General features: G+C 51.5%; 5 protein-coding genes across 6 annotated transcripts; 4 read left to right on the forward strand and 1 right to left on the reverse strand.

Annotated features, from left to right (window-relative positions):
- Nucleotides 1–17: 17 nt before the first annotated feature.
- Nucleotides 18–2,871, reverse strand: LOC122625088 (ribonucleases P/MRP protein subunit POP1). The gene is made up of 2 exons (XM_043804975.1): nucleotides 1,040–2,871; nucleotides 18–978 (listed from the first exon to the last, which is right to left on the reverse strand). Exons 1-2 carry the CDS (start codon nucleotides 2,718–2,720, stop codon nucleotides 89–91), a joined length of 2,571 nt encoding a protein of 856 aa, XP_043660910.1. The 5' UTR covers nucleotides 2,721–2,871; the 3' UTR covers nucleotides 18–88.
- A 39-nt stretch (nucleotides 2,872–2,910) lies between these two features.
- Nucleotides 2,911–6,341, forward strand: LOC122625089 (myosin-2 essential light chain). 2 transcript variants are annotated; one of them, XM_043804977.1, is made up of 3 exons: nucleotides 2,911–3,052; nucleotides 3,200–3,227; nucleotides 5,170–6,341. In XM_043804977.1, the coding sequence occupies exons 1-3, from the start codon at nucleotides 3,050–3,052 to the stop codon at nucleotides 5,580–5,582; spliced, it is 444 nt and encodes a 147-aa protein (XP_043660912.1). In that variant the 5' UTR covers nucleotides 2,911–3,049; the 3' UTR covers nucleotides 5,583–6,341. The 2 variants fall into 2 exon arrangements, with proteins under 2 accessions (XP_043660912.1, XP_043660911.1); XM_043804976.1 differs by lacking the exons at nucleotides 2,911–3,052; nucleotides 3,200–3,227 and adding an exon at nucleotides 4,587–5,008.
- A 339-nt stretch (nucleotides 6,342–6,680) lies between these two features.
- Nucleotides 6,681–8,850, forward strand: LOC122624079 (N-chimaerin). The gene is made up of 5 exons (XM_043803515.1): nucleotides 6,681–6,918; nucleotides 6,984–7,600; nucleotides 7,677–8,154; nucleotides 8,214–8,319; nucleotides 8,384–8,850. Exons 1-5 carry the CDS (start codon nucleotides 6,798–6,800, stop codon nucleotides 8,547–8,549), a joined length of 1,488 nt encoding a protein of 495 aa, XP_043659450.1. The 5' UTR covers nucleotides 6,681–6,797; the 3' UTR covers nucleotides 8,550–8,850.
- A 179-nt stretch (nucleotides 8,851–9,029) lies between these two features.
- LOC122624286 lies at nucleotides 9,030–10,102 on the forward strand. The gene is made up of 2 exons (XM_043803781.1): nucleotides 9,030–9,431; nucleotides 9,603–10,102. The coding sequence occupies exons 1-2, from the start codon at nucleotides 9,196–9,198 to the stop codon at nucleotides 10,042–10,044; spliced, it is 678 nt and encodes a 225-aa protein (XP_043659716.1). The 5' UTR covers nucleotides 9,030–9,195; the 3' UTR covers nucleotides 10,045–10,102.
- Nucleotides 10,103–10,209: 107 nt separating this feature from the next.
- Nucleotides 10,210–11,385, forward strand: LOC122624285. The gene is made up of 2 exons (XM_043803780.1): nucleotides 10,210–10,489; nucleotides 10,555–11,385. Exons 1-2 carry the CDS (start codon nucleotides 10,312–10,314, stop codon nucleotides 11,283–11,285), a joined length of 909 nt encoding a protein of 302 aa, XP_043659715.1. The 5' UTR covers nucleotides 10,210–10,311; the 3' UTR covers nucleotides 11,286–11,385.
- The last annotated feature ends 226 nt before the right edge of the window (nucleotides 11,386–11,611 follow it).

Raw genomic sequence — 11,611 nt, forward strand, 5'->3', positions numbered from 1 at the left:
TATTAAATATGTACAACAAACTTCAAGGCTGTTTTATTTACTTTTACAACTAGTAACTACAAATACGAGACCTACGGACTAAAACCGATCAAAAGGCTGGACTGGCCACATTCAGATTGATCTGGAAGCTGGCCCAGCGGTAGTCGCGGCTATCCGGATCGCGCACCAGGCACATCAGCGGCGGCTGCTTGCGGTTGCCCTTGCATTTGGGAAGCTCCCCGATGAGCTGCTGCAGACCGGCGGGTGTCACATAGCCAACTGCACAGACGAGTGCCTCCGTGAAGCTGAAGCCGGCCGTGCTCACGTAACCGAAGACTTGGCGATTGCACTGGCGCCGCACACTGTCCCGCATCTCCGCCGGATCGGTGGGCAGCCACAGGCGGCACATCTCCTGCAGCTGAGCGCGTACCAGATGAGCCGTGTTTGCCGGCCGTATGTGGACACGTTTGGTGGCAGTCTCCTGAAGGCGCCGCTTCTCGCGCACCCTCCGCGACCGCAATCGCTTCAGCTTCAGCTTGTGACTCTGGCGTAGATCCTTGCGCGGCTGTTCATTCAGGTCCGGCTGCGGTGGCTCCACGTGAACGGGGGCCTGGTCGTTGTGCTTTAGCTGCCTCCAACGCTGCTTGTGATCCGCCGCCGTGGGCAGGCAAATCAGGGCGTTGTCCTTCACATGGCCGCGGGATAGCAATTGAACTTGGATCTGGATGATGGCGTCCTCGGGAAGAGTCTGTGGCAGTGGGCTGCGATGTCGAATGCACTCGGCAATCTCCTCCAGCTGCTGGCGATGCCGCAGCACATGGAACGATGATCCCTCGCTCGCAGGACTGAACGAGGCACGCCAGTCGCGCACTAGATGCTTCCAGGGAGCACTAAACGGACTGACTACGGCCAGCTTTCGATAATTGGTGCGTTTGTTGGGCGGCATGCGGAAGTAGCGGGCGCGCAGCTCATCCGCCGAAGCAGCAGCTTTTTGAACTCCTAAACAGAGGAAAATTGAGTTGATTTAGGGAGAATGGAATATAGAGTGTGTCCCACTTACCAGCTAATGTATCTGGCAAATGAATCTCGGCGCCCGACTCCCTAGCCACCGAATCCAGTTCTCGCAGTCCGCCGGGCCTGGCGCCCCACATGGTGAGTGTGAGCCAGAGGGCCATGCCGTATCCGGCCGGGGCAATCACATCCCAGCCGCAGCCGTAGGCCAATCTCTTGTATCTGGAGTCCTGAGATCCTGGTCGTTGAATAAGAATTACGGGAAGCGCCTGCATTTGCTGCTCGAAGGCACATGGAGCTCCTGGCACCACGGCATGTTGTTGCCGCAGCTGGTCGTACTTGTGCGTTGACATGATGCCCTTGGCCAGTCGCTCTCTCGCCTCCTTGCTCCACAGTGGACTCTCCGGCAGACTCTTTGGCTGATTTACGAGAAGATCACCGGCGGAGGGTGGCTGTTCCACTTTTTCGTCTGCTTTCGTGCGCTTCTTCGGCCGCTGCAGACGCGGATCCACCACAAGGTGACCCATCACCAGATTGGAGAGCAGTTCGGCTGGCGAGCTCAGCTGCAAGGCTGCCTGGCAGTAGTTGGCTTGATCCTGGACTTCCTCTAGTTGTTGCGGACGTAAGCTGGCAAGTAGAACTTTTTGGGCTCGAGGTCCTGTCAAGCGGAAGCGATTGAACTCCCGCTGCAGCAGCACCAAATGGAGGGTGCCATCGGAATTGGAGTAGCTAGGCTGTAGTTCGAATGCTTTGGTTTTTGTCCAGAAGCGTAGGGGTTTCTGTTCCGGCTTCTTCTTGGAGCTTTTCTTGCCAGGCGATGTTTCCTTGGACAACTCCACTGGCTCCCTCTTATCCACATCCATAGTTTCCTTATTCATAGCCTCGTTCAAAGGCAGCTTTTGTTGCCTCGTGGACTTTAGCTGGAACACGCTAAGCAGCTGATTTAGCACGGCTTGAGCGCCACTGGGATGCAGCCACAGCCAGAGCGTGTGATCCGCCTGTTCCTCATATGCCTCCTCCCGCCGCGGCCGCCACATGAAGCTGGCCCGCTGCAGAGCTCCATGCGGATACCGGCCATCCTCAAATATCTCCACGCTGCCCTCGCGTCGTCCGCTCAGAAAAGTTCGGGCCGTGATCCCCAAACCACATTGCGGACTGGTTAGCCGGGCGAAACCTTCGCGTAGCACGTCCAAGGGTCCGCGCAGCTCCACGCAACCGTAGAAGGAGATGTCCTGCAGCAGACAGTGCTCGGCGCTGGCGCGATAGCAGGCGCGGTAGGTCTTGTCGCAGCTGGCGTAGGGCAACCGGTGGCCCCAGCGGTCGACCATGTGGAATCGCTTCGCGTGCCAGATGTGCGTCTCCAGCCAGACGTGTCGCCTCTGCCGGCGAACGTACTCCCGCATCAGGTTCTTGGGTCGCCGGCGGTACTTCCTCGATGGCCGCTTCCCGTTCACCGGCTGATTGCCGCCCTTGCCCATCTGGGACTTGTGCGCCTGGCGGTACTTGCGCGGCAGCCGCTTCGGGTGGTGCGACATGGCGCGGCGTCGCATGTGCTTGGGCAGCGTCTGGAAGATTAGCTTGCTACTCCGCTGCGTCGTCTCCTGGCAGTCGGCCACCAAATTGCGAATTTCCTGCAGCGCCTGTGCCGCATAATGGTACGTGGTCACGTGCGACGGCAGTGTGACCCGGCCGCCCACCGCAGCATCGTACTCCAGCTTCTGGGTGCTCATCGGGGGTTAGCTAATTTGGACACAAATCCAATTCATCCAAAATCAAAACAAACCGGCGGCACGTGTGGCGGTTACTTGTGAAACGATCTGGCAGCTCTGTGCGATGTCTCTAAACATTATCGTCGATGTTGGCAAGCAATCGGCTGTCGATAGCGATATGCGCACAGCTATCGAATTCCAAGTGGCCTATCGATTGTGCCCACATCGGCGACCACTAACACCAACAACGTTTTGGAATTTGCCTGCGTTTTGCTTCGTCGTCGAATTCAATATTCAATATCCCGTGTGTTTTGTGTTGTTTCCCCCCAGCTAGCTAAAAACAAATCGATATGGTGAGTGTAGGCTGTTTATTGCGGCGCTGTTTACTGTTTACAACCGCAATCGCACTGGAAGTCGGTTTTCGGCGCCTTGGAAAACCAACACTCAAGTTTCCTTCTTTGTTTTCCTTTTCTCTCCCTCTCTCTCTCTCTCTGTCGCAGGCCGCTTACACCGAGGATCAGTTGGCTGGTGAGTGGAATGAAGAAGAAGAAGTGGGGTCAAGAACCAAAAGTCAAAAGTCGGCCAAATCGCATATATATATATATACGTATATAGAGTATTGATATGTGCGCTGGCACCTAGCGCCCTCTCCCTCCCACTCGCGCACGGCATTGGAATGCGGGAAAGCGATGGCACATATATTTGTGTGCATGAATCATTGATAAAGCAAATACGCTGGAAAGCAGCCATACGAATACGATCGTGACTCACCCAAAAAACGAACCAAAAAAAAAACAGCGAGAAAGTCCCAAAACCGAAATTGCAATACCCTGTGCTTTATGTTTGTCATGGAATAGCGGTAGGCCCAGTTTCACGTCATAATTTCGAAAGACATACGAGATCCCCATGTTATCAAGCTAAGAACTTGGAAAAACTATGCCACTTATGGGTTATGATCAGCGGATTGTGTTCAGCTGAGAATTGAGCTGTTACAGAATAGCGATAAATGGCTGTGTACCAAGTTTTACATCAATATCTCTTAAGACATCCAAGATCTTTCGGTTATTCGAAACCCACACCAAGTTGAATGATAATATTCATAGCCAGCAAGAAACTTATGAGCTTCAGTTAGTTTCAGTTTAGTTTCTGCCAACAAGCAATCTAAAGCTAGTGTAAACTAAGCTTGGTCGCTTGAACATAGCCTTATAATCATAACCAACACCTCAGTATGAGTGTAACAAAAAAAAGAACACTGTTAAAGCGAAAGGAAGTGAGCGATAAGATATAGATAACATGGCGGTCTAATGGGATAATCACCCGGTTTTCTGACCCGCCGGCTGCTCGTTTCAAATAAAACTGCAATTGCAGTTGCAAAAACCGAATAACCAAGCGATAAGACAACCAGTCAGTTGACAAAACAAACAAAAATCAGAAAAACCAGCTTCCATTTACGGAATATCACCTTCTGTGAGTCAAAATGCAACACGATGTGTCGTTTCCATGGCGAATCAAATCGAATCTTTACGCAATCCCCTGTTTTAGCCTAATCAATGTCAATGAATGGTATCTGATAATTCAATTCAGTCATGCTGACACTCTGACGTCAGCGTTCAACCGCGTATGCGTATGTACAAGCCATATATACGATATGCCATATACCATATTTATTTACCCATTCCAACTTACCTTGTTGCAATCTTTAGCCAGCCGGCGACGTTTTGTCATTGCCTAAAATGGACAAAAATGTGCTGGATTCGTTTGTTTTTATTGCCATTTTTGGATGTCGTATTCGCATGATAACCGAACATCCGAGCGACTCATCGAATGGCGAACACTCTAGTATTCAGATCTGGAAAGGATCTGCACAGATAAATATTATGTCCAAGCCAATGTTCTATTTACGTATGTAGACCACAGAACTATTGCAGCTCGGGGAACTTACACCTTCAATTGTTTAATTGCAACTGCACTCGAAATGGACTTACGATTCCTCTCCTCGCAACGAAACCCTTCGAAACCAGCATTTCCCTTGGCCTTAGAGATACTGGGTTGTTTATTTTGATTTTGATTGTAAACAGGCACTTCCCGGTAGAGAAGTGAAGTTTACCCGCGCAGTGAGGGTATCCCATGGCCAAGGAAGGCGGAGTGGCCGGGCATCGGCGCCGATCCGATCCGCTCCGATCCGTTGGGTCGCCAAATCCGGGCAGACGGAGTTTCAGGCAGTCAGTAGCTGGCAAAACGGTCATCGGAGTGGTTCAATATGTATTACTACACGGCGCACGTGAAGCAAACCTTTACCACACTGGAAGGTGATCCATTTAGCCATGTAGTGGGTGGTAGAAAGCTATAGTTCCCCTATTCCCATAATCCCTATAATATATGCCCTTGTTGATGGGTTTTTGTAAGTTGTGACCACAATTACTACGATTTTTAAAGCATCTGTCAACAATCACGCACTTTCTATTCGCAGAATTCCAGGAGGCCTTCAACCTGTTCGACAACCGCGGCGATGGCAAGATCCAGCTGAGCCAGGTGGGCGAGTGCCTGAGGGCCCTGGGCCAGAACCCCACCGAGTCGGACGTGAAGAAGTGCACCCACCAGCTGAAGCCCGACGAGCGCATCTCGTTCGAGGTGTTCCTGCCCATCTACCAGGCGATCTCGAAGGCTCGCTCGGGCGACACGGCCGATGACTTCATCGAGGGACTGCGTCACTTCGACAAGGACGCCAGCGGGTACATCTCCTCCGCGGAGCTGCGCCACCTGCTGACCACGCTGGGTGAGAAGCTCACCGACGAGGAGGTGGAGCAGCTGCTGGCCAACATGGAGGACCAGCAGGGCAACATCAATTACGAGGAGTTCGTGCGCATGGTCATGAGCGGTTAGGACCAGCCAGGTTCTAGCTGTCCAGCTACCAGCTCCAAGCTGTCCAACTGTCCAGCACCAGCACCAGCAGTAGCACCACGACAATAGAAGCCACACTATATCCAACACAATACAACACAACAGCAAACACTAAAACACCTGCCAAGCTAGCTGAGCCGTTCATTCCGCCAAAAGTTCCAACTCCGTGATTCCAACTTAGCCATTCTTCCCCCGGATAATGCATTAAACCAAGGACAACGACCAATAACTATCGAGATATAACAAATACAGGGGAAAGTGCTTAACGAGCAGCTAAAAACTGAAAAACTTAAAAACTTCGAGATTGGAGCTATTCCCACTTCCAAAATTAACCATCGATGTAGACATAGATTCATGATTAACCATAACTAATCACCGCGTCTGTGAATGTGCGTATTATTCTAAAATGAACACTAGAGAAGAGGAGTTAATCAGTAGTTATCACCTAGTGCAGACGTTCTTTTGTACCAATCACACTCGATACATATATATATATATATTACTATACTATACTTCAATGGAAGACAGCGAGAGTATCAAGAAAAAGTATTTCTAAATTAAATTTGATATGCGTCGGTGGCGCGTGTCCGTATTTAAATGCGCATTTTGAAGTTTTACATGTTTATTTTTTTTAAATAATTTAATATTTGTATTTAATAAATAATAAAATGAGATCCAATGAATGTGTAGGTCTTTTTACAAAAGAAACGTACTTAAACTATTAAACCAATTGAAACCTTAGCTCTTGTCTTTATTTATTGTTGATGGCGAAAGGTAAACAAATAAATGGGCGGTCAAAATTATGAGTCATTTAAGTTTTTGAAATATTTAGGAAACTTAACTGAAACTGAGCTTATTTTTGGTATTTTTCGGAGTTATTGTGCTCAGAGCTTTCCAACATTTCTAAGCCGATTTTTTTAAGAACCAGTAATGCATATTATAGTTGTGACAAAACAATATAAGGTAATTAAGTTTTTAATAAATTAAAAGCACTTGTATGCGGTTACTCATCAAAGTTATTGCTATTTAAATTTGGTATTGTTCGGACTTAAATACCGCGCCAATGTGCGCCAGTCTGGCAACGCTGCTCGCTCGGACAAAATTAATTTGTATACTTTATTTAATTGGCCGCATTCCTTAATCATTCGCCGCCTACTGAGTGGCTATTGACCAAGTGGCCTGCTCATCCCAAGCAGGATGCCCCGGAACACGGAGGCGGGCGCCAGCAGTGCGGTTACCGGCGGATCTGGTGCATCCGGCGGAGTAGGCGGTGCCCCCGAGCCCAGTTCTCCGGTTCAGAAGGTTTGGAAGCCGGAATGTGAGTGGAGGAGCACCTCTTGTGCTTATGCTATGATTAACCATCATCCCCCTTCCCCCGCACAGTGTACAAACTGCAGCTGGAGGCACCGGCCCCATGCCCATTGCGCTGCCAGCGAACACTGCCCCTTCCGCCGGCGAAGAGCACGGCGGAGGCCGTGGAGGCCAACAACATGGCGGGCAGGCTGTACGGCTCCGAGTACCATGGCCTGATGGGCCACCTGGAGGCGGAGCAGCTGCTGGCCAACGCCCGCGACGGCAGCTACTTTGTCCGCCGGAGCCCGCAGTCCGATGGCTACTACACGCTGAGCCTGCGGTTCAACAAGCGACCCAAGCACTACAAGCTGCTCTATAAGCCCGGCGTGGGACACTATCTGCGCGGCCAGGACAAGCGCTTCGACACGGTGCACGACATGGTCGCCGACGGGCTGATCAACTTTCACATGCAGCTCCACGCCAGCCCCATCATCCAGCAGATTAACCAGCAGACCAAGAACTGCTACCAGCAGAGCCCCTACATGACCTTAAATGGCCGGAAACTGAGGGCTCTGTCCAATGAGCTGGGCAAGGCCACCGCAAAGGAATCCCCGCCAGCCGAGGAGACGGAGCAGAAGCAGGAGGAGCTACCACCGCCTGCCGTGGATCCCATGCCGCTGGTCTACGAGAAGCCGCATCACTTCAAGGTGGGTTGGGTTCAGGTTGGGTTCTGAAAAAGTCAACTATAATGAAGCATCTAATCGAAGATTGTGATCCAAACAGGTGCACACCTTTAAGGGACTCAACTGGTGCGAGTTCTGCGCCAACTTCTTGTGGGGATTCACGGCCCAGGGCGTCAAGTGTGAGGCCTGCGGCTTTGTGGCGCACAGCAAGTGCTCCGAACTGGTGCCGCCCAAGTGTGTGCCGGATCTGAAGCGCATACGCGGCGTATTCGGCACGGACCTGACCACCATGGTGCAGCTGGAGCCGCACCATCAGATACCCTTTGTGGTGCGCCGCTGCGTGGAGGAGGTGGAGGCCCGCGGCATGCTGCAGGAGGGGATTTACCGCGTGTCCGGCTTCGCCGACGAGATCGAGGCCCTCAAACTCGCCCTGGATCGCGAGGGCGAGAAGACGGACATGTCGGAGACGGCGTACGGCAATGTGAACGTAATTGCCGGCACGCTGAAGCTCTATCTGCGCCTGCTACCCGTGCCGCTCATCACATTCCAGGCGTATCCCAGCTTCATGGCAGCAGGACGTGAGTTAAGGCTATGCTGCATCTCGTGCCATGTCATTCTATCTTTTATTCTCTTGCAGGCACCGCCAAGCAGACGGAGCAGCGGCAGCTGATGGCGGAGGCAGTGCGTCGCCTGCCGCCCGCCCATCACAGGTGTCTGCAGTACATGCTGGAGCATCTGAAGCGGTAAGTGTGGCTGCCAGCATGGCCAATGTGTTCTTAAGCCATCCCTTTTGCCTTTTGCCCACAGGGTGGCCTCCCACTACGCCGTGAACAAGATGAACGAGCACAACCTGGCCACCGTGTTTGCGCCGACGCTGATTGCCACGCCGCAGCACATGACGAATCTGACGGAGGAGATCTTCATGCTCTCCTCGCTCATCACCCACTGCAAGACTATATTCGCCCCATCGTGAGCAGCTGGACCTGGAAGCGAGATAGTTACCCATGCCAATAACTTCGTCGCCAATTAGAGAAGCACGGCGATGCGAATCGGCATGTCTCCCTGTCTCTTTCGAAACGAATCCTTAACTTTGGCACGTGCGCTCGTGTCTTGGCGATTCCACCAAAAACTTAGCCTAAGATCAAATGATTTTTATACAAACTTTTATCTGCACACAAGAAATCCAGTAGAACACATTGAATGTTGTAGGAGTACGAATTTAGCGATTTTTCGAAATATTTTTAAGCGCACTATTATGCGTAACAAATAAAGAAGGATATTTATTATACACATACATATACATATACAGATATATATTTACATGTGTATTAACTTGGCCAACTGAGTTGTTCGTTGGTATGGAATAGGCATTTTGATTGAGTTTCGAGCGAACAGGGCAGGCCGAGTTTTCCTGTAAGAGCAAAGCACGAGCCAAAATCACTTTCGATCTGAATTCACAGAGACTAGTCGTCTAAACTGATTGTGCTCCTGAATATTTTTCGATTTTTTTTTGTTGGCAAAAAAGTTACATTGTGTTTTTTCAATTGTTACAACCAACACACAGCAAAGTTGAATTTGGTTTTGGATTTGTTTTGATTTGAATATTGATCAATAGGAAAATGGCCAAGGAGGTGGACCAAAACAAAGGCGACAACGCGAAGGACAAGGAGAACGAGCCGAGCAACGAGATGCCCGGCACATCGAAGCAGAGCAAGAGCTCCGAGCAGATTGAGAAGAAGCTGCAGGAGATCAAGGAACACAAGCCGCACTTCAACAACATGTGCGGCTGCTTGGAGCATCTACTGACTCCAGTGACGGCCAAGGCCATGACCAAGAAGACCAAGAACACGGAGATGTGAGTGCTTGTTGCCAAATTATGTTTATGCCGTAACGCAATCTTAATTCCAATCCTTGCCACAAACTTAGCCAGTTCAAATAGAAATAAATCCAAGGTACACACAAATACACAGACACTCGTATTTGCCACATGTATTCTGACTTTTCTCTGTCCCTTAACCGCATGCAGGAATCCACAGAATCCCGATAATCCGGCAGACCAGATGGAGGACTGCGACAATGCTGCTGCCAAGGAAGGCGAAGGTGCTGCTGCTGGTGGTCAGCAGGAGGATACGGTGTATGCTGATACCGTGGCATTCGAGATGCAGCCGGATGGCACTCACAAGGTGTACACCACACGCGACGTGGTGACCGAGGAGGAGCAGGTGGCGCCCATGCGCGAGATACTCGCCGACGATGGCGAGCTCATCATCTTGACCGGCGACAATGGGGAGGTGATCTACCGTCCCAATGACTCCGTTACCATCGAGGTCGAGGATAACCGTGTCTTCGTTGTCGGTGCCCAGGAGAATGATGTTACATACATCCAGGCCGAGGAGCAGGGGGCCCACGAGGCCCAGGAGAATATCGAGGGCGAGAACCTCATCGAGTACTCGCCGGTTGAGGAGTAGGTGCAGGAGTGGGGCCAAACCAAATATGCCAAATATATCATTGTTTCCACTAGTTCAACTAAATAAATATGCAAAGCATTTAAATATATAAACAATAAAAATAATTCCATTATTTCAAGTGCCTACCAATTTGAAAATCATGTTAACATAGTAACCTCTGACTTCCATGTTCTCCAGACGTCAAGCGCTTTCGAGGCAGTCCAACTTTCGCTCGGCCCAAAATTCAACTTTTGAACCAAACCATTCGTTTTCGAAATCCTTGGCATAATGCTCCAGAATGCGACGCGGGAGGTGGCAGCTCAGGGCGGGCGCCCCAGGATAGGATTCTTCTTCAAGCAGTCGGAGCTGATGCGCATGCTGCCCGAGATTCCCAAGCTGCTGGACATCTACGATCTGTTCCTGGTCAATGGGCATGCACTGGCGGCCGGTGGAGACGAGCTGGCGGGTAAGTGATCCCCCGCACTGGCATCCATGTCCATGTCCTAACGCTTGCCCTCTGCATTGGCACAGCCCTCGTGTGCATGGATCCTGGCGTGGGCATACGGCTGACGGATGTGGCGGACTGCCTGCGCACCATGGGCCTGAGTCCCAGTGACGACGTGATGCGGACGCACCTGGCCGAGCTGGTGCGTCGGCGCGAGGCGATGGGCATAAGGATCGCACGGCGGGCCACCTTCGAGCTGGTGCTCACGCTCTACTGCCGCCTGGCCGAGAGGGAGGTGGAGGAGGAGCTGGACAAAGGCTCCAGCGTCGAGGATGTACTGCGCGTGCTGCGCAAACGCGATCCCGATGGCACCGGCATGCTGCCCTACAGCCAGCTGCGCCGCATGCTGACCACCATGGGCAGTCGGCTGGACGAGGCGGAGGCGTACGGTGTGCTGCACTGCGTCGCGGACATTGATGGCAATGTGCACTATGAGCAACTGGTGCGCCAGCTGTACGCCAAGGATCCGCTGGCGGAGGAGCGGCTGCAGCAGGCGCAGCTCTATCTGCAGGCGGTCGGACGCAATGCCATCGACATGGACATGGGCAAGCGGGACGAGTTCATCGACGCCATCCGGCGGGCGGATCCCATGGGCACCGGTTTCATCCAGCCGGAGCGCCTGCTCGAGCTGCTCAATCGCAACGAGGAGCAGTTCACCAGCGAGGAGCTGCAGCTGCTCACCCAGGGAATGGAGGACACACGCTGCGAGCGGGGCATCAACTACCATCGCTTCCTGCAGTTCATCATGAACGAGTAGTGGCTGCCGTGCTGAGATCCTTTTTTGCATCCTGGATGTTGCTGCTCTTGCGTAAATTCCGCTGGGAAATCTTAAATCAATAAATTAGCATTAAATAAAACCGCGTTCTTTTCGTGCGACGGTGTGGCAGCACTGGCTGCTCTATTTTTAGATTGCCCTCTATGTTTCAGATCTGCCCATTGCAGGGCTGCCAGATCGGGCTAGCACTGCTTTATCGGCACGCTTTCTACTCGTCTGTAAGTCGAATGTATGTGTGTAAATTAACCTACAGAAAACATTTCAAACCATCTACATTACAACGGATTATACATGGAGTATCCTACGCA

The sequence above is a fragment of the Drosophila teissieri genome, chromosome X, assembly GCF_016746235.2.
Source record: "Drosophila teissieri strain GT53w chromosome X, Prin_Dtei_1.1, whole genome shotgun sequence".
NCBI lineage: Eukaryota > Metazoa > Arthropoda > Insecta > Diptera > Drosophilidae > Drosophila > Drosophila teissieri.

Coding starts and splice junctions, on each gene's coding strand:
- LOC122625088 (XM_043804975.1), bottom strand. CDS start 2,720: ATGAGCACCCAGAAGCTGGAGTACGATGCTGCGGTGGGCGGCCGGGTC. Junction 979..1,039: donor TTTGCCAGATACATTAGCTG/GTAAGTGGGACA, acceptor TCCTCTGTTTAG/GAGTTCAAAAAGCTGCTGCT.
- LOC122625089 (XM_043804976.1), top strand. CDS start 4,960: ATGTATTACTACACGGCGCACGTGAAGCAAACCTTTACCACACTGGAA. Junction 5,009..5,169: donor AACCTTTACCACACTGGAAG/GTGATCCATTTA, acceptor TTCTATTCGCAG/AATTCCAGGAGGCCTTCAAC.
- LOC122624079 (XM_043803515.1), top strand. CDS start 6,798: ATGCCCCGGAACACGGAGGCGGGCGCCAGCAGTGCGGTTACCGGCGGA. Junction 6,919..6,983: donor GAAGGTTTGGAAGCCGGAAT/GTGAGTGGAGGA, acceptor TCCCCCGCACAG/TGTACAAACTGCAGCTGGAG. Junction 7,601..7,676: donor AGAAGCCGCATCACTTCAAG/GTGGGTTGGGTT, acceptor TGATCCAAACAG/GTGCACACCTTTAAGGGACT.
- LOC122624286 (XM_043803781.1), top strand. CDS start 9,196: ATGGCCAAGGAGGTGGACCAAAACAAAGGCGACAACGCGAAGGACAAG. Junction 9,432..9,602: donor AAGACCAAGAACACGGAGAT/GTGAGTGCTTGT, acceptor AACCGCATGCAG/GAATCCACAGAATCCCGATA.
- LOC122624285 (XM_043803780.1), top strand. CDS start 10,312: ATGCTCCAGAATGCGACGCGGGAGGTGGCAGCTCAGGGCGGGCGCCCC. Junction 10,490..10,554: donor CGGTGGAGACGAGCTGGCGG/GTAAGTGATCCC, acceptor GCATTGGCACAG/CCCTCGTGTGCATGGATCCT.